The 23,133-nt window shown below is 48.4% G+C and overlaps 10 protein-coding genes across 10 annotated transcripts; 5 read left to right on the top strand and 5 right to left on the bottom strand.

The window, feature by feature from the left end:
- Positions 1 to 19: 19 nt before the first annotated feature.
- Positions 20 to 1,869, bottom strand: BDW43DRAFT_308747 (putative isoamyl alcohol oxidase; the record flags this gene model as incomplete). Its single annotated transcript, XM_032046563.1, has 3 exons — positions 20 to 1,265; positions 1,328 to 1,528; positions 1,625 to 1,869. The coding sequence occupies 3 exons, from the start codon at positions 1,867 to 1,869 to the stop codon at positions 20 to 22; spliced, it is 1,692 nt and encodes a 563-aa protein (XP_031902773.1).
- A 297-nt stretch (positions 1,870 to 2,166) lies between these two features.
- BDW43DRAFT_268649 (uncharacterized protein) lies at positions 2,167 to 3,656 on the bottom strand. Its single transcript, XM_032041137.1, has 2 exons — positions 3,049 to 3,656; positions 2,167 to 2,990 (listed from the first exon to the last, which is right to left on the bottom strand). The coding sequence occupies exon 2, from the start codon at positions 2,958 to 2,960 to the stop codon at positions 2,490 to 2,492; it is 471 nt and encodes a 156-aa protein (XP_031902772.1). The 5' UTR covers positions 2,961 to 2,990; positions 3,049 to 3,656; the 3' UTR covers positions 2,167 to 2,489.
- On the top strand, positions 2,990 to 4,818 carry BDW43DRAFT_317884 (uncharacterized protein; the record flags this gene model as incomplete). The annotated part of the gene is made up of 4 exons (XM_032048607.1): positions 2,990 to 3,665; positions 3,755 to 4,127; positions 4,187 to 4,304; positions 4,368 to 4,818. The coding sequence occupies exons 1-4, from the start codon at positions 3,513 to 3,515 to the stop codon at positions 4,816 to 4,818; spliced, it is 1,095 nt and encodes a 364-aa protein (XP_031902771.1). The 5' UTR covers positions 2,990 to 3,512.
- A 574-nt stretch (positions 4,819 to 5,392) lies between these two features.
- BDW43DRAFT_308745 (uncharacterized protein) lies at positions 5,393 to 6,291 on the bottom strand (the record flags this gene model as incomplete). Its single annotated transcript, XM_032046562.1, has 2 exons — positions 5,393 to 5,637; positions 5,700 to 6,291. 2 exons carry the CDS (start codon positions 6,289 to 6,291, stop codon positions 5,393 to 5,395), a joined length of 837 nt encoding a protein of 278 aa, XP_031902770.1.
- A 2,805-nt stretch (positions 6,292 to 9,096) lies between these two features.
- Positions 9,097 to 10,194, top strand: BDW43DRAFT_308744 (uncharacterized protein; the record flags this gene model as incomplete). Its single annotated transcript, XM_032046561.1, has 4 exons — positions 9,097 to 9,318; positions 9,376 to 9,569; positions 9,626 to 9,831; positions 9,896 to 10,194. 4 exons carry the CDS (start codon positions 9,097 to 9,099, stop codon positions 10,192 to 10,194), a joined length of 921 nt encoding a protein of 306 aa, XP_031902769.1.
- Positions 10,195 to 10,597: 403 nt separating this feature from the next.
- Positions 10,598 to 11,593, bottom strand: BDW43DRAFT_308743 (nucleoside phosphorylase domain-containing protein; the record flags this gene model as incomplete). Its single annotated transcript, XM_032046560.1, has 1 exon — positions 10,598 to 11,593. One exon carries the CDS (start codon positions 11,591 to 11,593, stop codon positions 10,598 to 10,600), a length of 996 nt encoding a protein of 331 aa, XP_031902768.1.
- A 681-nt stretch (positions 11,594 to 12,274) lies between these two features.
- On the top strand, positions 12,275 to 14,045 carry BDW43DRAFT_298524 (Zn(II)2Cys6 transcription factor domain-containing protein; the record flags this gene model as incomplete). The annotated part of the gene is made up of 2 exons (XM_032044569.1): positions 12,275 to 12,357; positions 12,482 to 14,045. 2 exons carry the CDS (start codon positions 12,275 to 12,277, stop codon positions 14,043 to 14,045), a joined length of 1,647 nt encoding a protein of 548 aa, XP_031902767.1.
- Positions 14,046 to 16,103: 2,058 nt separating this feature from the next.
- On the top strand, positions 16,104 to 18,181 carry BDW43DRAFT_298523 (general substrate transporter; the record flags this gene model as incomplete). The annotated part of the gene is made up of 7 exons (XM_032044568.1): positions 16,104 to 16,503; positions 16,579 to 16,732; positions 16,812 to 17,203; positions 17,280 to 17,362; positions 17,415 to 17,640; positions 17,709 to 17,809; positions 17,867 to 18,181. 7 exons carry the CDS (start codon positions 16,104 to 16,106, stop codon positions 18,179 to 18,181), a joined length of 1,671 nt encoding a protein of 556 aa, XP_031902766.1.
- An 88-nt stretch (positions 18,182 to 18,269) lies between these two features.
- BDW43DRAFT_15957 (Zn(II)2Cys6 transcription factor) lies at positions 18,270 to 20,622 on the bottom strand. Its single transcript, XM_032038581.1, has 4 exons — positions 20,351 to 20,622; positions 20,214 to 20,299; positions 19,546 to 20,157; positions 18,270 to 19,494 (listed from the first exon to the last, which is right to left on the bottom strand). The coding sequence occupies exons 1-4, from the start codon at positions 20,593 to 20,595 to the stop codon at positions 18,359 to 18,361; spliced, it is 2,079 nt and encodes a 692-aa protein (XP_031902765.1). The 5' UTR covers positions 20,596 to 20,622; the 3' UTR covers positions 18,270 to 18,358.
- Positions 20,623 to 21,399: 777 nt separating this feature from the next.
- BDW43DRAFT_317872 (putative oxalate/formate antiporter) lies at positions 21,400 to 22,883 on the top strand (the record flags this gene model as incomplete). The annotated part of the gene is made up of 3 exons (XM_032048606.1): positions 21,400 to 21,757; positions 21,827 to 21,919; positions 21,976 to 22,883. 3 exons carry the CDS (start codon positions 21,400 to 21,402, stop codon positions 22,881 to 22,883), a joined length of 1,359 nt encoding a protein of 452 aa, XP_031902764.1.
- Positions 22,884 to 23,133: the final 250 nt, after the last annotated feature.

Raw genomic sequence — 23,133 nt, 5'->3', positions numbered from 1 at the left:
AACCGACACCAAAAAGAAATCACTGAGCGCGGCACATCCGACCGGACTCGGAAACCGTCCAGGCATCACTACCGACACCCTTGAGGACGTAGAAAAAGTTCGTGGGGTCCCACTTGGACTTGACCGAGAGGAGGGGGGAATAGTTGCTGCCGAAGAAGGTCTCCTTCCAGTTGGGCTGGCGGAAGTTGCCTTCATTCTGGTAGCAGCCGCTGCCCGGAGTGACAGCCTCAAGCTGGGGTACGTATTCGTCGGTGATCTTGTACTGGTCGGCGATCATCTGGGACCAGGGGGCGGTTTCGTTCCAGTTTGTGCCGATTTGCATGGTGACAGCAGCGTTGCGCAGAGCAGGGAAGATGGCACTGGAGACGTCGCCGGGCTGCGAGACGTTCATGCCAACGCCGACGGCGATCACACCGTGGTTGGTAAGGTTGCGCAGCACGGAGCTCATGCCCATGGCGTTGGTCTCCAGCAAGTCGCGGGGGATCAGGCGGCCGCCGTATTGGTAGGCGGCGACGGCGAGGTTGCCGTAGGGCAGAGGGCCCATGTACTTGTTGTAGTGGTCATAGTAAGAGCCATACTCAGTGTAGGAGACCTTGTAGGCGATGCCGAGGTCGGTGAGGACGGTAGTGAAGGGAGCCAGGATTGCCTTGACGTCGTCGGCGGTCTTGTTGTATGCGGTCATGGGGTTGATGGCAAAGATGCCCGCCACCATCTGGTAAATGACGGTGACACCCTGGTCCGTCATCTGAGGTAGGAGTGAGTGGAATTGGGTCACAGCCTCCCAGAAAGTCTCGGTGGTGTTAGCGGTGGCTGCGAACTGGAGGCCGGCGCCAGAGACCTTGGTGTCGGGGTGAGCCTTGACGGTGACGGACATGACCACACCATAGTTACCGGCGCCGCCACCGCTCAGAGCCCAGAAAAGGTCTGAGTTCTTGCTACGAGTAGCAGTCACCAGGTTGCCGTTGGCGGTAACAACCTCGAATGCCAGCGCGTTGTCCGCTCCAAGGCCGAATTTGGTGCTGAGCGCAGAGTGGCCACCACCCTGGATGTAGCCACCAGCCAGACCAACGGTCGGGCATTCACCAGTCACGACGGCGAGCCCCTTCGCATGAGCGGCGTTGAGTATCTGGTAACCCATCACACCGGCGGCGACCTTGAAAGCAGGACCCTGGTAGTAGGAGTCGGACCAATCCTCGTACTCGACATCATTCAGATGGTGCGTCCACACTGAGAGCGCACCGGCACCAGTAGAACGGCCCATGTAGCTGGAAGAATGCGGTTAGCCTTGCTCCTATCATACCAAAATGTCCTCCCAAAGGTAACTCACTCATGACCAGTGTTCTTAATGACAAAGCGGATGTTGTTCTCCTTAGCAAATTTGACGGCGGCAATGACATCGTCGCTAGACGAGACATTGACTGCATAGCTCACATAGTTACCCAAGACACAGGGCTTAGATTGCGCAGTGAAGGGATCGCAGCTCTGGTTGGCAAAATAGGTCTGCATAATCGAGGAAGGCGAGTCAATACTATTGACAATTGCAGTTAGTCCCCTATTATTTTCGGGATCGCAAGCAATATAATAGGTAGTCAATGTGCCAGGTAATTATACTAGTAGCACATACTGGGGCTGAGGAACCGTCCAATTCGACTTCAGCGCCGCACAAGCAGCGGCATCGTAGGTGGGATCATGGCAGGGGCTGCCAATGGGCACGGTTGCGACCAAGCGACCGCCAACCGTGGAGTTGAGCGACTCCCAAGATGATGCGGACGGCCAGCAGCTGTCTCCAGGCAGACAGTGGCAGCCCGAACCATCAGCGAATGCTGTCGAAGTGAGACCCGCAGCGGCCAGCATCCAAGTGCCCTTCATTGTTGTGAGAGAAGGGGATGAAGGAGAAACGAGGAAAGAATTTGCAGCGGATACAAGAATCTCACGGTCGCACCGGCTAGGCGAACGGTGAATTTATATCGTATACTAATTATGCGCTTTTTCTGACTACACCGAAGCACCAGGGGAGATATATTGATCTAGTCTGTGGCGGTGGCATCTTCAACAAGGACCTCATGAACAGCGCCCGGAGATGTTTCCCCAAGCGCGTCTAGTCTGAGCGGAGGAACCAAATAGCCCATAATGGTGGATATGGGTCAGGATCTCGCCCGGCATTCCCGGTCACATCCGACCAGTGCTTCAGATATATCGCCCGGAGCATTGTCTGTCCTGAGTTACCTCCGTCCCCAGATCGATCCGCGCCTGTGTTAGGGCCAGGCACCGCGTTGGAGTGTCAAGTTTCTATAAGGAGACCCTTTTCAATTTACATCCTCCTCTTCTTCAGCACAAGATGGCCATCTTCTTCCTCCCTTTCCTCCCTCTTAGATTCTTTAGCCCTAAAAAACATTCCGGATATGGACCGAAAACTCTGATTCTGCCTACAGCGGTGTGGGCCCTGGACCAATCAGTGAGGGAGCCGTTCGATATTCTGTGAGAATTCGTCAATCTGGCACAGAAGTCAAGTCCCCAATTTTCGGCACTATTTGATAATTTGACCCAGATTCACCCAAGTTCCACGGAGAACAAGCCTTTTCGTGTTCATCTACCGAACCGGGTATAGTGGCTCCGTTTCTTGCTCTCTCGTGTTCCTGTCCTTGGCACCCTAAATGGTGCCCTAGACCCCCTAATGGCTCAATGCTTGGTCTGAGCAAGGGCTTGGAACAACGGGCGGATCCTGGATCGAAGTGCCTAATCTCCGTTGTTCCGGTGGCGAGAGGCCGTTGTGTAGTCCAAAAATGAGTACGATCAGGGTATGATCGACGATATCTAGTCCTGTGATCGGCTGGATTGACATTGAAGTGAAATTTTGGCAGCCTTTCAGTTCCACTTCTGACTGGCAACGTCGATGGATCTGTATAAAACGTCTGCTGCTCACGGTTCACCACGCGAACAACAGCCGAAGCGTGAATCATGAAGACTTCTGCAGTGGAGCACACCCTCCGGTAATTTCCACTTTTCTACTTTGATGTCTCACACTGGTTGGTAATCGACTGTTTTAAGGTTCAATAGAAGGCCCACGCCATGATTTGGTTCAGAGTGACTTGCTCAATCCTCAGCTTCCGGATGGCTTCCATGCAGGAACCCTAAAGTTGAGCAGCAAGTCCAAAGATCCGTTCAACCAGCCACAGCTGGTTTCCTGGTTGCTCTTTCGACCCGATGCCGGCAGTTCTATTTGTCAAAACCTCCTCTTCGTCATAAGAAAAGCCGGAACCATGGGAGGTGCGGGGATAACCTTGGATTTCATCTCGCTTGCTCTCAATTTAGCCAGAAGTCTGTGTCCGTTTTCGACCTCTTCTCCAAACTCTAAAATGTCATAATTATTATAGTTGCTATTTCCAACTATTAGGCAAAGGTCAAGACCAGCTTGATGCAGTTGTCGACCATGCTTTCCTCCACTTGAGCACTGTCAATAGATACACTTGTAACGCTCTTTCATCTTCCAGGGCAGGTCTGGGGCACACAACATGGCTCAACGGGAGCCAGATGACGGCCCAGCCTTGGAGAAAGGGATCTGGGCCGCAATGGTCATTGCGGCAGTGATTGTCACTCTAAGGGTCTTTGCTAAAGTGAAGATCGGCCAATTCCGCGTGGATGACATTCTGATGATCATCGCCATGGTATGCGCTCTATACACAAGCTATTGCCACTTATTAGTCCGGTTTTGTTTTGTTAACTTTGCTAATTAAACTTGAACTGACTCGTTTAGCTTCTGGCCATTGTCGCAACAGTATTCTTGAGCTTGTCCGTGAATCGCGGGTTTGGCAAGGACCTGACGACCCTTCCTATCAAGGACAGCGGGGCTGTGTTGAAAAACATCGCCATCGAAATCCCTATTGTCACCATGAGCACCACCATCGCACGCTGCTCGTTCATCCTATACCTCCTCGCTATCCTCGGCTCCAATAAAACATACAAATTTGCATTGTGGTTTATTATGATTTGGCAGCTATCGGGCAACATCGTGTCTGCCGTGCTCCCTCTCAGCATCTGCCGCAATGTCAACATTCTCTGGGATCCCACCGTCAAGACGACCTGTGGAGACACTCAAGCAGTGATCAAGTTCGCCTATTACTCCAACAGTATGTTTCCATGCGCAATTCCACCATGTTTGGGAGCTATGTGGCTAAATCCCTCACAGCTGTGAATTCAGCCACCGATTTGTTTCTAGCCGTGTTTCCGATTCCAATCTTTTGGAATCTCAATCTCAAAACCCGCGTCAAGATCGGCTTGATCGTTCTCCTGAGCTTGGGCCTAGTGTAAGCCTTCCAATTCCCATCGCTTAGCGAAACGCAGCACCTCCTTACTGACCTATCTTCTAGGGCAATGGTCGCGTCCGTCGTGAAAACCACCAAACTCAACCAAGTCCCCAGCATCACCAATCTCGGCGCCAGCGGCGGCGGCGAGCTCATCCGCTGGGGCTACGTGGAAAACGCCATCATCATCATCACCTCGTCGATCCCTTGCATCCGCCCGCTCATCATGTCGTCCGTCAAGAAATTCTCCAGTAACGGCTTCTCCCGCTCGTATGAGTTGCGCAGCCCCTTCACAGGCAATCGTCGCACGGGAAACAATGAAACGGCACAGTCGCGTCGCAAGTTGGCTACGAACCATGATGTTGAGACCGGTAGCATTGAGCGCATACTTGATCCTTATACGCATAACACAGTTGTTACTGGCCATGGGGCGTCGTCGAGTCGGTCTGAGCAAGGAATTACGAAGCAGGTCGAGTTGACGGTTTATTCGAGTGATGATCATGAAAGGAGTGTTTGATCTTGTAGAATCAGTCATGATTTCGCGATGTGTTCATTGGTTTAGTTAATAGAAATACCCATTCTGTATGGATATGTGATTTGCATATTGGTAAATTTAGGTGTGTTCTAGTTGTCGACTGCAGCCGATCGTTGGAAATTGTAGGATTGTCTAAAGAAATTCAGCTCGAATCCGAGTCATATAATTGTTACTTGAATATTGGTGAGTATTAAATAGGAGACTGTACGCGATAATACAGGCTAAGCTATTTAATTAATCTTTTCGATAAGTGTCGTTGTATTCCTTCTTAGTTGTTAGGAAAGATTGTGGTTAATTATGCTTTTGGAATATATACTAAACCTGAGCTTGGGATTACTACATCAGATGAAAATATTATAAAAAATACAAACTGAAAGTTAACAAGTCAATGAATAAGAACTAATCAAATAGATGATCCACAAATACACAGAAAACAAACAATTGCACCGTTGATATGTTGAATATCAAGCATAGAAATGCCCTCTTCTCCAGTGCCCATAGACCCGTCCCAAAGAAGATACTATATTCGCCAGATCCTCTCTTAGGACATCAGTTATTAGACGGCATTCCCATCAGTTCCCTGCAGATGGGCACTGCTATAGCCCGACTTCTTCGAGGGAACACGCCCAGCCCGTATCGTGTAAGGCCTGAGCCAACAACCTCCTTTCGCATTCGAGGCTAAAGCAGTAGGCCAGATGGCACGCTCACACTTGGGGGTATCAGTGCAAGCTTGGATACATTCTTTCGGAGTCCTGTCGGGCTTGAAGCCAACGTTATCCGCGTCCCAACCCTCATCGTCGACTAGATAAAGCTCGAGTTAGATTATATATCCCGAATGAACATGAAAAGGCTGGGTTACTCACGCATGCCACAGTAAACCTTGTAATCGTGTCCTCTATCATTGACATGTTCCTGGTCCCAATCGGGGCACTGGAAACACCCCTTTGTGCAGCCTTTCTCACAGTCCTTCAATTGGCGCTCTAGACCATTAACCCTGTCCTGCAAGCGGTCGATGTGGGCCTTCTCGTCACTGCATTTATCATTGTCATCAGGGAAGAGACCACCATTCTTTACCTTATATGTCATGTAAACGACTTCCGATTCAGAAATAAGCGGTGCGTCAAGACTGTGGTAGAGAACGCAGGATTTGGGAGTGTTCGAGTTTCGACCCTCAGTGGTTTCTTTACCAGCCCATAGGACGGACTTGCAGTCGGACCTCTTGGAGCAGATGGTAGCGCAGTCATCTGGGCTCGCGGCGGATATCACCGCTAGTTCGCTGGTGTCCGGCCGCTGGTTACAGTGGTACGTGACGTAGATATTGGAGTAGACTTTTTTCTCCTGACCGTCTTTTTCGGGACACACCTGGTTGTAGAACGCTCTTGGTGTGCTGGATGATTGGCCAGCAGCAAGGCTGGCAAGCAGTGGAAGGAAGGGTACGAGTGCTTGTAACTGCATTTTCAAAGTGGGAATGAACTGGACTTTAGATTGGATCTTGGAGCTGAATTGATGATGAGTAGTAGTGTTATGAGCGGATGGTGATGGCCTGGATTTATAGCTTTTGGGTATCTCTAAACGTGGCCTTTGAATAGATCTAGTTAAGGTAACATTGGAATACCAGCCCTTTCGTCAGGATTCTACAGCTGTTAGGTTGTTGTAAATCCAATATGGGTACGCCACTATGTAACCTAGACATAGGTGGCTCTATTGACATTCAGCCAGCCGAGTCTTCCACCAGGTTCAGTCCGAGCTGAAGTTTTTGAGATAGGGCTCACCTAAGCCGTTCGTATAATCCTGAGTGTTCGTTGTGCGTGCCATCATTGGTGACGTTTGATACTCCATCTCGGATCGCTAGATGTCTACAACTATAAACGTAGCCATGAGGTGGAGTTGCGTGAGAAAAGCAACGTTCAATCCGGTAACTAGTGTATTCTTAGAATCCAATGGTGTTGTCTAGACCGTTGACCGAGCCTGAGGACGATGTATCTTGTATCCAACACCTGAAGAGACAGCCGTATAGTGGAGCCCCGCAATAGCGTTTTATGAAATCATGCAGGTAAGACAGACCACGGATATGCTAGGATAGGGGTTCACATGGTTAGCACAAATGAAGTGGCTCGGAACTGAAGCTTTGTCGTGCGGCTAATGCATGTACAGATCCCGATGCTAGGAAAGTTCACGTCGGCAACTTCCGAAAGTGCCCCGAAATGAATTTCTCACTGAATTGGCCGTAGATACCTTAAGGGACATCATGCCTTATTGCTGTACGTCTAGTCGAGAGCTACATTTTCTACAGCTCATCATGCTAGCCGTTGAGTATCTCGGTCATCAGGCAAGGTTAAACGAGAAGATCAAAATGGAAAAAGAAAATATAGACTCGATTCGGGGTTGATGCACGCCAAGGGTCTAGCTGGCAGTTAGTAAGTAACTTCCTATCGAGGAATAGATCATCGAGGCATGGATGTGGCTGGCTGAGAGGATATTACGTACTGAATCAATTCCAGACCCATCCAGGTCGCAAAGCATATCATCTCAATCTCTAGCAAGGCCAGCGTTCCCCACTGTATGACACACAGGGACTGGGCGAATATGTAAATATGAAGCGTGATAGTGTGTTTTAGGCCGTATCTTAACTACAACGTCCACTGGAGTATTCTTAAGTAAGCTGCCTAGTCATCCTAGAAAGTAGTTACAAATGTCTTTCGCCTTGATAGAAGAATGACGAGAAGCACTGAATATTAAATATATCGCTCTCTAGCTATTCTTGCGTTGAAGGCAATGTCGGTGTTTTGTGAACATGAAGATATCTCGGTAGCACTTGATGGCAAACATGTAGGAACAACTTTCTAGCTAAGCCCTCATTGAACAGCCCCGCCTGAGTGATAGTTCAATAAAATTAGTCCACGTTTGGTACATGCACGTAAAGGAGCTGCTCTCAGCAAATTCCTTTTTGAGAAAGAAACTCGATTTATTAACTCCATAATACTACGTATCATTACTCTTAATTAGACACTAGGTAAAGCCTTCTCTCTCCGTACATACGTACCTTTCGACTCAAGCAAAAGAAACTTCACATGACTGGAAAGAAATCAGTGGCATTCGAAGGCGTGTTATATTAGTAGAGTGGGGTTTTGATATAGCTTTACTCTCCACATCAATGTCTTCATCGTAGTTATGATGAAAACTGGATACACTTACCATGGGTTCTTTCTTAAGAGTAATATTGCAGCTGACATACTGCGCTTCTTCTGTTTATGGTGATGAGAGCAACCTTTGGAACTGGACTGCCACGGCTGGTTTCCTTGATATCTGGTGGCGAGGCAGCACGCCCTAATGCATGACTTGCCTCCGAGACATGACCGGCCAATGAAGAACTTCATGCAGCCTCGAGCTCCTCACCCCCTGGGCATCCATCGCGGGATAATCTGTCTATCATCTCTCCTCATCAGTTACTGCCTGGATTCACCCTGATCGTGTGAGCGGAACGGCCCGCAAAAGTTGAAGATTCGGGTTACCAAAAAAGGAAGCAATTTTGGAACAGACTGTATATAATGCCCATGCGTCAACCAGTCACGCATTGAGAGAGTCGATCATTGACCGGCCAACGATCATTTCGATTGATAATGGTTATGCACATTGCATTACCTGTTCACTGCAGTCCGTAAGGAAGGGGAGAAGTACGATACAGAAAAGATCGTACTGTGCAGTTGGCTCTTCCGATTATCAACCAGACAGGCATGTTTTCGTCATCATGCCCTTAAATGAGACTGCCGCCGTAATGCTAATTCTCCACCTACCTACTGACCAGGGTTCCGAGCTGATTCGCTCGAGGTGCAAACAACAAATACATGCATGGATAATATTCTCCAACATGGTCCACTAGGATATTCGAAAGCCTATGAAGTCCAGAATGTGGGACGAGAATCTCGGCCTAGTTAGAGATTGCTCAGCCGTCCAATACTATTGGCACAGTTAGAGTATTCTCGACAGGCCTTTTACTTCGGCAGCCTGTGCACGTATCACGATGGCATCATTTTTCGTAAGCCATATGCGATTGCCTCGCAGCTTGGACCTCTTTAGAGTACACAATGTGGAACCATTCTTGCATTTTGTCGCCTTCATAGCTGAAGGCGACCTCGCAGGGTTACCTCTGTGAAGATATAAAGCCGGGCCGTCTCGTCAGCTACCTGACTCCCAACCAAGCATCCATTTTCCATACCCCATAGAACGTCTAGTCTCCCACAATCAATCGTACTTCCCACAATGAGCTCCCTTGTCAACACTGCCCTGGCTGCTGTCACAACCAATGGCAAAGACAGCTATCTCTACTACCAGAGCGGACAAGAAATCCGTGAAGCTCACTCCGAAACGGGTTCGAGCTGGACGGCAGTCGCTTCCACGGTTGCCACCAATGCGTCTGGCGGTGGATCAGCCTTGACTGCATACTATGTTAACCAAGATGCCGATTTCGGTAAACAGGCAACGGTATGGATATGCTCCACTGGCGGTAATTTAAGAGGCTAATTAATCATTGTGCTATAGATTCACGTCATCTATCTTGACTCCAGCGCCAAAGTCGCAGACAAAGTTAAGGTCCTCTCCAAGGGGAAATGGGAGGACGGGCAGACAAGTGGCATCGAGACAAACCCTGCGTCGGTTTCACGCATCACTGGCGGAGCTTTCAATGGCACCACTGGTTGGAATCCGAATGGATCCCAATGGGCTTATTACAACACGTATGATAGGTCTCCAATCCGGGATATTCCTTGAGACCGTGCTAACAGCCCAAGAGACCCAATGGTAATGAGTTACAAATCACGGAGATTCGCCGTACACCCAACAGCCCGTGGCACACCGAGACAGTGCTACCAGAAAAGAAGCAAGCACTACCAGGAACCGATCTGGCAACTAGCATCGTGAATGGGACCATCGATCTGTACTATCAGGACCATGCTGGTAACGTCAATCACTGGCTTAACCAAGGTAGCCAATGGAAGGGTAAACTTCCCCTCTTCAATTATTATTTACCGGACGTATCTTCTGACCTGCATTTCCTTTCTAGACGACGGAGTACTTATCCAAGCCAGCAACGTCCAGATCAGTACTCCCCTCGCTACAGTGAATACTGGCAAGAAACACGTTTTCTACGTGGATAAGAGTAGCCCCAGCAAGATTAAGGACCAGGTCGATGGAAAGGATGTCGAGGTTGCAAACTTTTACCCCGGCACTCGCTTGGCTGCTTTGTCTGTCGACAACAAGGTGACTTTGTTCTACAAGATTTTGAACCCTGCCGGTGCCATTGCGACCAAGGCTTATAATGGCAGCTCCTGGGCTGATGGCTCTACTGTCGTCCCTGCTTGAGACAATGCTGGATGGCTGGGTCTAAAGTGGAATCTGAACGATGGAAGCTCATAGCTGACTACAGTAATTGAAGGATAATTTAACAGACGAAATATTACGCAAAATTATCTTGACATGAATGTATTTCCGTAGCCCAGATCCTTCCTTTCTTGTAGTATTATGTCCTAGTTATCTTACATTCCTTTGCAGCATCTAATGCTAACACTGCTGAAAGCTGTCCTGTAAAGCTCCAACCTCCCAGGCTGGAGGCCTGCGCCACGTCGCAGACTATTGTACGGATGGCATTTGACTCATCCACTTAGGGAGGCCATTTTTGCGACAGTGTTAGATATGAGCTGAGCTTTGCATATTGCTCATCGACTCGCTGGCTCAGTGTAGCACCCATCTGTTCTAAGGTCTCATATTATTTTTTCATGTTTTGCCTTCCATCAATCTCTGCCCCCTGTAGCTGACTTTCCGCCTCCTGAAATGCTTCAGAAGACCGTAGCGTCGTGAACGAACTTTGAAAATATTGCTCTATGAGTAGAAGCCTAGCATCTATACCCCTTAATATAGCAGCTATTAGATCCATTTGATCGGAAAGTTGATCCACCCTGGTAGTGAACTGGCCGACACTCTCTTTGATTCCTCGGAATCCATCCGATACAAAGCGCTCCATTTCTTCTTGGGCAACCTGGAGATTTCCATGATATTGTTCGTCAGGACGTATTGTAGACAAAAGTAACTTAGCGTACACCGCGGCGGCAAGTGCGGCATATCCATGCCATGAGTCGTTTTCGTGAGAATCGGAATAATCGCATACACCGCGGATCGGAAGACAATCAAAATTGTTCATAATACTAATTGATTCCATCTCGAAGCATATGATACGGTTGTTCCAGCTTAGCTCGTTTCGCCTTCTAACATTCTTCATAACTTGATCGGCAGAAGCAACATTTCCGTAATGAACTCTAACCAGATTCCCTTCTTGCCGACGCTTTCGTTTTACGATATGCGTCAGTCCCTTGCCATGGGGTCGTAAACACTCGCAGCGATGCCCATGTCCATAGTTAGATTTACACAGGCGATCTTTGGACTGGGATGGTCGCCGAAATACATTGCCTGTAACCCGGGAACTTCCGAAGGCGTGGTCAATGGATCGCTGAAGACGCGGCCCTCGCTGAAGTAGCTCATCAAGCGGACTGAGCTTGGAGCAAAGGGCCCGGGATGTCCCCTTACTATTACCAGTGATTTTGAACCCAGTGTCAGTCATCTTGCCGAAGCCGTAGGGAACGACTGCAGTTCCGACAACCACATCACCGAGTCGGATATCAATATCGTGGGAAGGGGCACCTCCACCCAGGCCCACCGTAAGCACAAACTGAATACATGGAAAGCTACTTTTCATGTCCCGGGCCATCCTTGCGGCATTTATAGACCGTAGGTGCCCGCAGGCGGAACTGGAATCACGATCCTATGCTCTCCAATGCGCCCAAGTTTGTATGTGTTTCGATCCCCCGTGGCTTTTGATATGATGGCATTATCATATTCTTCGTCAAGTATCTCTGTGGAAGCCAGATATTCTATCGGGAGAGCACTGATCCATCCAATAGTGAATTGGCAAACCTGTGTGATCTGGGCTTCCTTTGATCCTTGTCGAGCCATAAGTTAGATCGGTATGAAATATTCTTTAGAATTAACCGGACCATCGTGTCAAAATTGCTGAACCTGGATATCAATATATATGCTAGGAAGGTAAGACATGTTTCCATTATAGCGTGGACATCTTGTTGCAGTAAGGTTGATTTCCAAGTATGGAACGAGAGATTGACTGGTCAATATTCTGTCTCCAGATGGCGCTCGCCTGCGTTGCATATACGCCAACATATCATGAACGGTCAGCAGGAGAGCCTTCCAGCCAATAAATCCAAGTAGAGTCGCCGATCATCAACACTTGACCGGTTCTGCCCCACAGGCTCGGGAAAATCGTTGCGGCCAAGAAGACCCTCACCCCTCGGATTTCGCTGTGAACGCCCCTGTCAGCCACCCAATGACTGGAACAGATAAGGTCTAGACAACGCACAAAAAGATTAAGTTAATCATGAACACTCTAAGTCCACCGTCGACGGAACGTCGGTCGCGGGCGAGTCGTCCTAAGGTACGCACGGGTTGTGTGACATGCAAGTAAGAGCACCCAACGCTGCGCTACAATCGAACTTAGACTATCGCTGCACAGGCCCAGGCTCGAGGGCATACGGCAAGGTGACTGATTTATAGAAAATGAGGAAACTAATGTCTAGCTTGGTAGGGCTCGGCGCAAGAAATGTGACGAGGCCCGTCCGTACTGCCATATGTGTACCAGCACGGGGCGAGAATGCGGTGGATACCATGACACCATCGACCGAAGGACTCGAGCTGCGCGCAATAGGAGAGCAGCTGTCGAGGGTTCCTGCATTATCACAAAGGTTGATTCCCGGCAGAGGCAACTTTCTTTGGCAAAGAAATGCGACTCGTGGATATCCCGGCTTCTAATCGACCCCAGTCAGACAGATCTGTCACTGTCCGAACGATGGTATCTAGGCTTTTTCCGCACCGATACGTCCGCTCAGTGCGCTGGATATTTCCCGCTTGAATTCTGGGATCGAATGGTCCATCAGATTAGTGAGGAAGAACCAGCTGTTCGTCACGCTATCATCGCCATCAGTGCCCTGCATCGAAGCTTCGGGACGAAGGATTCGCGAGCTCTTGAACAGAACGACCGCAATTCGTTCCCTCTTCGTCAATGTAACAAGGCCATTACTCTTTTACGGCAAAGGCTGCAGGGCGTAGACTTTCAGCAAGACTCTCACGTGCTCATCACTTTGGTCACTTGCGTTCTCTTCATATCGTTTGCTTTTCTCCAGGGAGATATCTATGCCGCTAGCTGCCACCTTCGACATGGGGCCAGGCTCCTCCAGGACTCGCAATTTGGTAGTTCTAAGGACGTGTGGAGTTATGGACCAGTTTTGACGGACGTATTCTACCATTTGGAACTGCACTGGTCGAGTCTCAAGGCGCCTGGAATGGCTACTCTGAGACACGAGCACTCCCTCGTTTATTCCATGGCAATTGGCAACCCAGTCTGGTCGAAGCCTATACATTGCCTGAAGGATGCATGCAATCTTTTGGTCGGCCTTGCATGGCTCATCTGCGAGAATGACCCCCATGACAAGGAGAAAGATATGGCCAAGGAAATTCTCGACAAACACCAAGGGGCGATCCTAAACAAACTTCAACTTTGGAAAACAGAGTTAGGAACATCCCTCGCTCGTGAACAGGCAGTTCTATCTTCAGGAGATTGCCATACATTGGCTGCGCTTGACCTCTGGACTGAGATCATCTACATCCGAGTCTCAACAGATAGAATGTCTGCTTATGGAGAGAGTAGATTCGACCCTTTCAGATCGAATTTCCAGCGGGCAGTCCAGATCGCCGGATCCATACTCGGCGCTGACTTCGACCACTCCCCTACGCCGACATTCTGTGTCGGCATGGGCATGATCCCACCGCTTTACCTTTGTGCTTTTAGATGTCGTGACTGGCATATCCGAAGAGAGGCGGTGGCGCTCTTGAAAAAATACAATCTTCAGGAGGGAGTCTGGACGAGTTCTGGAACGGCGTTTGTCCTGGAGCGTCTTATTACCATTGAATCGGAAGGCCTTACACCAGACGACAGGGTTCCTGAACATGCGCGGATCTATTCAATGCGGGGGAATCTTCTGTCAGATGGGTCGGGCCTACAGCTGTGGTATCGTCGATCTCGCTGTGGCAAGTTGAATGAAAACGATCGTGATGATGTTTGGGAGACCGAAATTATGCCTTTTCAAACATAATATACGACTAACCCAGACCATGATGCTACATGAAAGTATAACATCGCCTGTTTGTCATTAGGCACCTCTATCTACTGTACCCTTTTCTTTTCCTTCTTGAGGGGGTTTTTTTTGCTGGCAAAAAACCAATAATAACAATCAGAGCTGTGGAGACCATATTGATCATGATAAATATACAACATACACAAATGACTATACTGGCCGTGAAGTACCTGGGGAATAGTCAGCTATGATTTATCATAGCTTATAGTACTATCAGGAAGTGACACTTTACCCCTTTCTTTGTTCTATTTAAGAATCCTCTCAGGACCCATTCCTAAATATCTTTCCAGTCCGAGCTATAGTTTGCTTTCGAATGAATATTAATCCTCGCGCCTATGTATGTAACTGAATAGTGGGTGTGATTTTAATAGTTAAATCCATAGTTCTTCTAGTCAGCTGCAAATACTAGTTCTCCAGTCTTAGTTTTAGACAGGCCTAGGCGAGCATATTAGCTAGACTTTATGCAATCCAGTCAATAATCTGTCGGTCTATTGATTTTCATGCGGACAAGTATCACTCAGCATCAATCTATAACTAGTAAAGAACGCCAGGACTTCACAAATTGCATATGTGTATTTTAACCAAAAGCTTATCATCCCTCAGTCTACCCTCAACAGCTCATCTTCATTTCCATTCCAAAGTCAGCCTTGCTTCGTCGGTTTCAACGAGTAATCATGAGGGCTTTGGTTATACTTGTAAACCTTCTTCATTTATCGTCCGCGATCTTTCTTTTCGCGCTTTGTTGCACTTTTCTCTTTATTCAACACTACATCCAATCTAAGATAAATAGTCGGGATGTCCACACTGTGGGAGGGGCCAAAGCGATATGCGACAGCGTCGATGTCGTGAGCTAGACGCGTTCAATTCAGTGCTGCGAGCGAGATAACGACCAATCTTCCCCAGGGAGCTATGGTTCGCAAGTTTTGTTCGCCTCTGGATGAGACTAGTAACTCACCCAGCTTGCCGACAATTAACTTATATCACTAACAGGCAACCCCGAATAGTGTTTCCGGACGACACTCCACTCCCGTCGTACTGTGCGATTGCTACCTGCGCCATGGATACTGTGAGTAGATCATCCCCGTAGGTGTCGATTGCTAACGAAGTCCCTCTTTAACAGGGCGAGGATGATGGCTTCATCAGATAAGTACAGCCCAAATTAACATTCGACTAGAGGGTTTCGAGATTCACTGCTTGAATTCATCCTGAGAGGGCACTGGCACATTCACTTCCAGGCTACTCCCCAACTTGTTCAAACGGCGGCTACTATCGCTTCAGAAAGCATTCCCTTAAATGGCCGAATGACCTGCTGTATCCTTGCTTGAGAGGAGCTCCTAGTGGAATTCTAGGAGTTTATGTGTGGGCTTGTGTTTCTATCAGTGCTGATTGTTTCGTCATTCAAATTAATAGCTTCACAAGCGATGATCACAATTGCCAGGTATATTTCTCCACTTCCTGCAAGCCATCTTGCCCGCCGAGTTCTCAGGGGGGACCCACTTTGAGATAAATCAACTGATGGGCGAATGGATCCCTCACAATCAATCTATTCGAAGATCCTTCATATATACGAAGTGGAAAGGGAGCGGGTTGATAATGCCCATCATACCCACAATGGCATTATTCTAGTGCTATAGCTCTCCTTGGGGTAGGAATATAGACGGTCAAGTAGGGCGTGTGCACGGAATCGAACGGCGTCTTGTCCGCCACGTGACCGGTATGACTGGAAACTTCGTGAATTAGAACATATTGGGACTAGTGGCCTCAGTCCAAGTGGAGACCACGTGCGGGCTGACGGAGAAAACGGCGACAAAATCCGTTTCACGTTATCAAGATGTTGGTTTGCTCCCCAGATTCTCCATGTTGGGGTTGAGAGTGTAACCGGTAACCTAATCCGGGGTAAAATTATGGAGAAGATATAAGAGCGATGGTTTCCCCCGGATTGGGTAGACATTCCTTGTATTGCAGACCTCTACACCATTTAAGACTGTGACATTAGTATCCGTCTGCATACTCACCATGGGTAACCAAATCCATGGATGGAATATTGCCCACAAGCTGGAGAAGCGAAAGCTTCTCATCGCCATTAACTGCGTGGCGGGCTTATCAATCTTCTTCTTTGGTTATGATCAAGGGATGATGGGTGGAGTGAACAACTCTAGTGATTATCTTGAGCTCATGGGAATGGGCTACGGGGCTGATATCAATGGCGATGTCAATGTCCCTGTCGTCACAGACAGCCTTCTACAGGGTGGTATCGTCTCCGTCTATTATCTGGGTACTTTGGTTGGTGCTCTTTTCGGGGGCTGGATTGGCGAGAAGATAGGACGATTGAAGAGTGTTGCAGTTGGATCAGTGTGGGCTATTATTGGTGCTGCGTTGCAATGCTCGGCTATGAACCATCAGTGGATTATCTGCGGTATGTTCTGATCGATCTTATTACCATCTTCCTCTATTCTTTTCCGTTATACTGACGACCAGAATCATATGCTAGCCCGGTTTATCAATGGAATCGGCACAGGAGTTCTGAATGCAATTGTCCCTGTGTGGGCGACGGAGACGGCAGAGCACACGTCTCGAGGTCAGTTTATCGCAATTGAATTCACGTTAAATATCTTCGGCGTGGTGGTTGCATATTGGTTAGAGTTGTGAGTCATATCCACAGTCTTTCACATGTTGAGATTATACATCGTATGGAACTAAATGCATGCTAATACCATGACTCAGCGGTCTTTCCTTCATAGACGGGGGACGTTCAGCATTCCGTTGGCGGTTCCCGATCGCATTCCAAATCATTCTATTGTTTGTATTGCTCGGTGCCGTATGGTTTTTCCCCGAGTCCCCACGATGGCTGGTCAAGGTGGGTCGCGAAGAGGAAGCACGCTACATCCTCGGTCGACTGCGTGGAACAGGCCCCGAGGATGGGGACAAGGCGGAAGCAGAATTTCGAGACATATGCAATGTTGCTGAGTTGGAAAGAACTCAGAAGTACAGCACTTCCTACTTCTCCATGATTACCGGAAGAGGTTCAGGCAATCTTCACATCGGTCGCCGCGTACAGCTGGTCGTATGGCTGCAAATCATGCAGGAGTGGGTGGGAATTGCCGGCGTAACAATCTGTGAGTAATTCTACCGCCGAGTACCAGGTTGGCGTTAAAGTGAAGGAAAGCAGAACAAGAGTCTAATTGAGAGCAGATGCACCCGTTATCTTCCGTATGGCTGGCTTTGATACTGAGAAAAGTCAGTGGGTGAGTGGCTTGAACAATATCTTTTACATGGTAAGTACATTCCATCGAAAATGTCAATGTTTATAGCTGATCCCTATCCCAGTTCTCAACCTTGATCTGTGTCTTTACTCTAGACCGGATAGGCCGTCGCTGGACCCTGTATTGGGGATCTGCAGGGCAAGCAATTGCAATGTTCCTTGCAGGAGGCTTCTCCTACCTCTGTAAGCAGGCAAACGCTGCGGGGGATGCTAGTAAAGCGTCATCGTACGGCGCCGCCGCAGCCTCCATGGTCTTTATTTTCACTTTCATTTTCGGTGCGACCTGGTTAAGTAAGCTAAAGCGATATTTGCCCTTGTCGAATTTGAAACACTTGAAAACGCTAACAGTGGTATTACAGCGGTGCCGTGGCTTTATCCTGCTGAGATATTCCCGCTCTCCGTTCGTGCTAAAGGCAACGCCTGGGGTGTAGTAGGATGGAGCATTGGAAATGGATGGCTGGTATGTGTGAAGCGAGAGCCCAGACCTGCTTAGATACTAATCTCGCATCTTCCATAGACGCTCCTCTGTCCCATAATGTTTTCTTCTATCGGAGAAAAAACGCTTTACATCTTCGGAATCGCCAACGTGATAACCCTCCCGATGGTCTGGGCTTTGTACCCCGAGTCAAATCAGCGTACATTGGAGCAAATAGATATGCTATTCGCGGCCGACAGCATTTGGGTGTGGGATGCAGAGCGAAACTTCAAGACTTTGGTGGAAAATAACCCCGAACTGACTCAAGCAGCGCGGGCTCGCAACCCATCAGAGGCAGAGAAGATCAAGGATATTGAACATCAAGAGAAGGCCACATCCGAACATTTATCTGTCTGAGAGAGCCGGTGGTGAAATGGTTATTAGCCAAAAGAGGATTTTGATGATCTTATGTGATTATGATCTATGTATAGTGCAGGATAAAGTTTTCATGGAGTTATAGGACACTAGAAAGACGCATTAAGGCGGACGAATTAGCTAGCCACTTGGTTGCCATTATAGTGATAGTGATGATGATTAGCTCACTTCTGTAAGCAAGCCCTCCAGGGTACGGCGGGCCTTCTTAATATCCGGAGCTTCATCTTCCCAATAGCTGAGAGCTTCCAGTATACTATCAAAATGGCTCTTTAGATGTATCCGACGGTCAATTCCGGGTACTTCAAGGTTGCCACTCTTCACTGCAGCGATCACTATAAGAGAGCTAGTCACCAGCGCGCGCAAATCGAACCAGATGCCATGATGACGGTGGCGAAGGCATCTTGCTTCTAAGATCTTCAAGGCGCAGTTCATCCCTGACTGGACAAGAGTGGAAATAGTTGCTAGCTCCTCGCTAGTAAACGAAGAGTTTTGAGCTTCTTGCGCCTCCGGTCCAGTGCTGAGTGGATAATGAATGATAAAAAATAAAAAGGGTTGGTACAGCCAGAGGCGAATCTCCAGCAATCGATTCGCGATCGCCCAACTCAGTTCCAGCGATATGGAGTCTTGTGCTTCGGGGAAGCTATTCATAGCGTGACCAGGACTTGCGCTGTTCTCGTAATGTCGCAATCCAGGAGGGAGGTTGGCGGACCATGCATTTATCTGAGTTTCGAACTCTAATGCCAGAGGAATGAAAGGCTTGATGTCCGACCACATGGACTGTCCCCTTCGGTAAAAAGCATTAAGAACACGGTTTCCAATACGTCGAAGCGCCACTTCGGTAAGGTAGTAGTACCAGCTTTGTTCTTCGTCGAACAACTGCATTATGTGGTTTCGTACGCCGAATGGTGTCGGGGCTCGATTGCCATGGCTGCTGCTTGCTGGTCTGGAGGGATTCCAGGATGTTGACCATCCAGTCCCATTGTATCCACCTTCCGGATAGTCATCCGACAGATTAGGAGGGGTCGGAAATAATGCCGGGTATTCATACTCGGCAATCGCAGACTGTGGCAATGGGAGCTCAACTCGTATCTCGACTTCAGATTTAAAGCATGACCAATATAAGCTCTGTTCCATGTGTCGCAGCACTGGGGTCTCACACTGGATAACTTCATCGGTGGAAGCATCATCGTCCATGTTCAACCCATCGATCATTCTCAGACGCAGTCGGTAATATGTTGATGCTTGGTAGAAGTGATTCCAAGCTGCTAGCGGGCGAAATGTATACATAAGATAAACTATCGATAGTCAATATCCTTGAAAAATGGATAAGCGAGTGAAGCACATACCCCCAGCAAAGAAGTGGCATTGAGCACCTAGCACAGAGTAACGAAGAAGGCCAACCCTCCGGCAAGCCATCACGAAGAATGTTTCCCCCTCTTTCAAGCCTGAAGCTAATGAAGATGTTCGGTCAGAGGCACGTTCTTCCTGCAATGGCGCTTTCATGGAATGGGTGAAAGGTTTTGAGATACAGCCTAATGCACAAGCTAACAGGACAAGACAGGACTGGGCATCCCATTGAAGTCCAAACTCCGCAGCGTGGCGGCCCCAACGGATTAGGGCTTCCAGATCTAATATAGGATTTTTCGTGTGCACATTTTGGATGAATTGGTCAACCAATGCTGGAATGCGTTCCTCGTTGGTTGGTTGGAACCCGTCTGGAACAACCCATGTCTCTATGGCGGAACTCTCCGCCCCGTGAGGAGACTGAAATACTGTGGTGATGAGTGCATTTTCACGAAATCGTCCGTGAAAAATGGGCCATGTGAGAACCGTGTCCGCACTACCGCGACTGGATGGAACTTGCAGGTAGTCCTTGTACGGCTCTGCGTCTTCTTCTGAAACGTCGAACTCTTTCCCCTTTAGCTGCGGTGCGGACGGCGCACTCGACGTTGGGGTACCTAGTCTTCGGTCAAAACGTCGTATACGTTCGATACTTCGAATAAGAGTAGAGTACCATTTGAGAAAAGAAATGACTGTATATTTTCAACAGCATGTGACAAATTATCAAGTCGCTCAATCACTTTCCCCAAATCCCGGTCCCTGTTTTATTTAGCAACGGTCCTCGTCCGGTTAAATGGAAATTAATCATACTCCTTGGTCAGTTCTCCACGTTCAATATACACACAAGTCATGCCATTTCCTTGGCAGAAACCACACGTTGGCCTAGCATTATCACAGCGGACCTTTCTCCTCCTGCAAGTTTGGCAGGCTGCCCGTCGACGATTCCCTAGTGGTTTTGGGGGGGCAGTATTTGTCGGAGGTCTGAAAGCGGGGTCGTCCTGACTCTGTGATCTTGACCGTGTGGGAGATAATTCCACGGGTAAGTCTATGTCCATAACCCTGCTGGGAAGTCCTAGTATTCCGTAGGCAGGTTGAAGAATGATGAACTGATGGAGTTCTGCCAGACTGCTCCGATCTTATTGGTCATGTGTCCCATTTCTACGCCTAGATAGGCTTAGTGCAGGCACTTTAGACACCATCTCTGAATGTGGCTTAGCGTAGAAAACTGAAGGTTGTGACAAAGAATGTGGCATATTATTCATTATTCTTATAATATGGTGCTGGATGGCTTGAGGGGCTAGAACTTACTGTATATTAGTCCTACTGTCTAATGGTACAATATATAGTGCCCCAGAGCATTGATACATTGGTTCATCAGTTTTGTAAAGGTAATATAGTATACGCCTATATATATCCGTCTATTCTCAGCAAATATCGACTGACTCCTTTAGGTAAGATTCAAGTAGCAAGCTATTTGGGGCTCATTGGACAGGTTGATAAAGTACTCCAAGAACGTACATATAGTAGCACCCAGAATTTGCTTATCTAGTATGATAATATGATCTATTCTATACCCCAATCTCCAAAATCTCTCCAACCCCCAAAATCCCAGAGTGGAGCCCATCCCTCCATCACGTGTATCCGACAAGCCCTTCGCTATCAAAATTTGCTCCACTAGAGGTTAATAAATTTGGGGCTGCCGAGTGTTTTGTCTCCGGTGAGTTGGTCATCAAAACTCTCTTTTTCAACTATCTACTCCTTGTTGCACGAGAGAGACCCACCCCGGTGATTGCATACTGCACTCTGCTTAGCGTTTGGTTGTTGCAGCGTTCACTTTCTTGCATCTAGTTCGGCGATTCATGGCAGACTCAGTGTTAGACACCACGCAACATGTCAATGATGAACAACCCACCGAGAATGGAACGGAGCAGCGGCCCCTGAAATCTTTCCGTAGTGCCATCTCGAGAACCGTGGAAAAAGCAAGATCAACACCAGCTGAATACCAAGATGCCAAGTACCCTGAGGGCGGTCTCCGTGCGTGGCTCGTTGTGCTGGGCTCCTGGTGTGCTATGATGCCTTCGATGGGGCTGTTGAATACCATAGGAGTCCTCCATGCTTGGACCTCAAACCATCAACTGGCCGAGTATTCATCTTCAAGCTTGGGATGGATCTTTGGTGCTTTTAGCTTTTTTCTCTATTTTGGCGGTGCTCAAGTTGGTATGCACGATGCATATGGATTCCGACTACGTTGCGTAGAATACTAAATGGAAAAAAAACTATTGACAGGCCCTATCTTCGACAGCCGAGGAGTGCTACCGGTGGTCGTGCCAGGATCTATTGGCATAGTACTATCCATATTCTTTTTCAGTGCAAGTACCGGTTAGTGTCCCATCCCGTTAGTCGTAAATGGTGAGCCCCCACTGATCCACTATTAGAATACTATCAGATCTTCTTATCTTTCAGCGTTCTGGGTGGTATCTCGTCTTGCTGCCTGTTCACCCCAGCCATCTCTGCTGTGGGCCACTGGTTTGACGTACGCCGTGGCCTTGCAACCGGCATTGCTTGCACTGCCGGCGGCCTCGGAGGCGTCTTCTTCCCTCTAATTATCCTTTATGTCGGACCGACACTCGGCTTTGCCTGGGCAATGCGTATCATCGGGATTATCTGCTTCGTCCTGTGTGTCTTGGCGTGTTTACTACTCAAGACTCGGTTACCACCCAACAACCAAGGTGGCATGGCAATTGACCTAAAGGCCCTCTGGGAACCGAAATACGCCCTAACCACACTGGCTGTATGGCTCGTCGAGTTCGCCGTCTTCATCCCATACACATATGTTGTCTCATATGGGTTATACGCCGGGATGGAACCTTCGATGGCATACAAACTGAACATGCTTTTGAACGTGGGGGCTATCCCGGGACGAGCGTTGCCGGGAGTGCTTGCCGACCGAATGGGACGGTTCAACGTAATGACTCTAACGGCTGTTGTTTGTGCGATATGCACACTTGCTTTGTGGTATAAGGCGGGCACGAACGACGGTGCGATCATTGCGTACGTGGTCCTGTTTGGATTCTGGAGTGGCGCGGCAATTAGCTTGACGCCGGTGTGTATCTCGCAGGTGTGCCGGACGGAGGATTATGGGAAGCGGAATGGGACAACATTCACTCTGGTCAGCGTGGGAACATTGATCGGAATTCCTCTTGCTGGTGCCATACAGGAAAGTAACGGAGGCGAGTACTGGGGGTTGATTATCTTTGCCGGGGTTTTGTATCTGGCGTCGGCTGTTGCGTTTGCGGTCGCTAGAGGGGTTTCTGGGGGTTGGGGATGGAAGATCAAGTTTTAACATTTCATGATATATAGAGTACTGAAAATATAGAATTATCGTAGACTTGGATACTAGAGTACCAAAGATTTCTTAAGCTGGAGCCAAAGATTATACATGGGTGATCCTTATAATCAGGCCTGCGTACTAATTCTCGACAAGATACGTATACAGGATCACAGATTAGCCCTTCATTACTTCTCATATCCTCAAACTGGTATATAACCATGTTTAGAGCATTGAAACTGGATCAAATCAAATCTCTCTTGCA

The sequence above is a fragment of the Aspergillus alliaceus genome (assembly GCF_009176365.1).
Source record: "Aspergillus alliaceus strain CBS 536.65 unplaced genomic scaffold BDW43scaffold_10, whole genome shotgun sequence".
NCBI lineage: Eukaryota > Fungi > Ascomycota > Eurotiomycetes > Eurotiales > Aspergillaceae > Aspergillus > Aspergillus alliaceus.
This window is presented reverse-complemented; position numbering and strand designations above follow the sequence as displayed.

Coding starts and splice junctions, on each gene's coding strand:
- BDW43DRAFT_268649 (XM_032041137.1), bottom strand. CDS start 2,960: ATGATTCACGCTTCGGCTGTTGTTCGCGTGGTGAACCGTGAGCAGCAG.
- BDW43DRAFT_15957 (XM_032038581.1), bottom strand. CDS start 20,595: ATGGACATAGACTTACCCGTGGAATTATCTCCCACACGGTCAAGATCA. Junction 20,158..20,213: donor GTCATTTCTTTTCTCAAATG/GTACTCTACTCT, acceptor ACCGAAGACTAG/GTACCCCAACGTCGAGTGCG. Junction 19,495..19,545: donor ATGCCACTTCTTTGCTGGGG/GTATGTGCTTCA, acceptor GACTATCGATAG/TTTATCTTATGTATACATTT.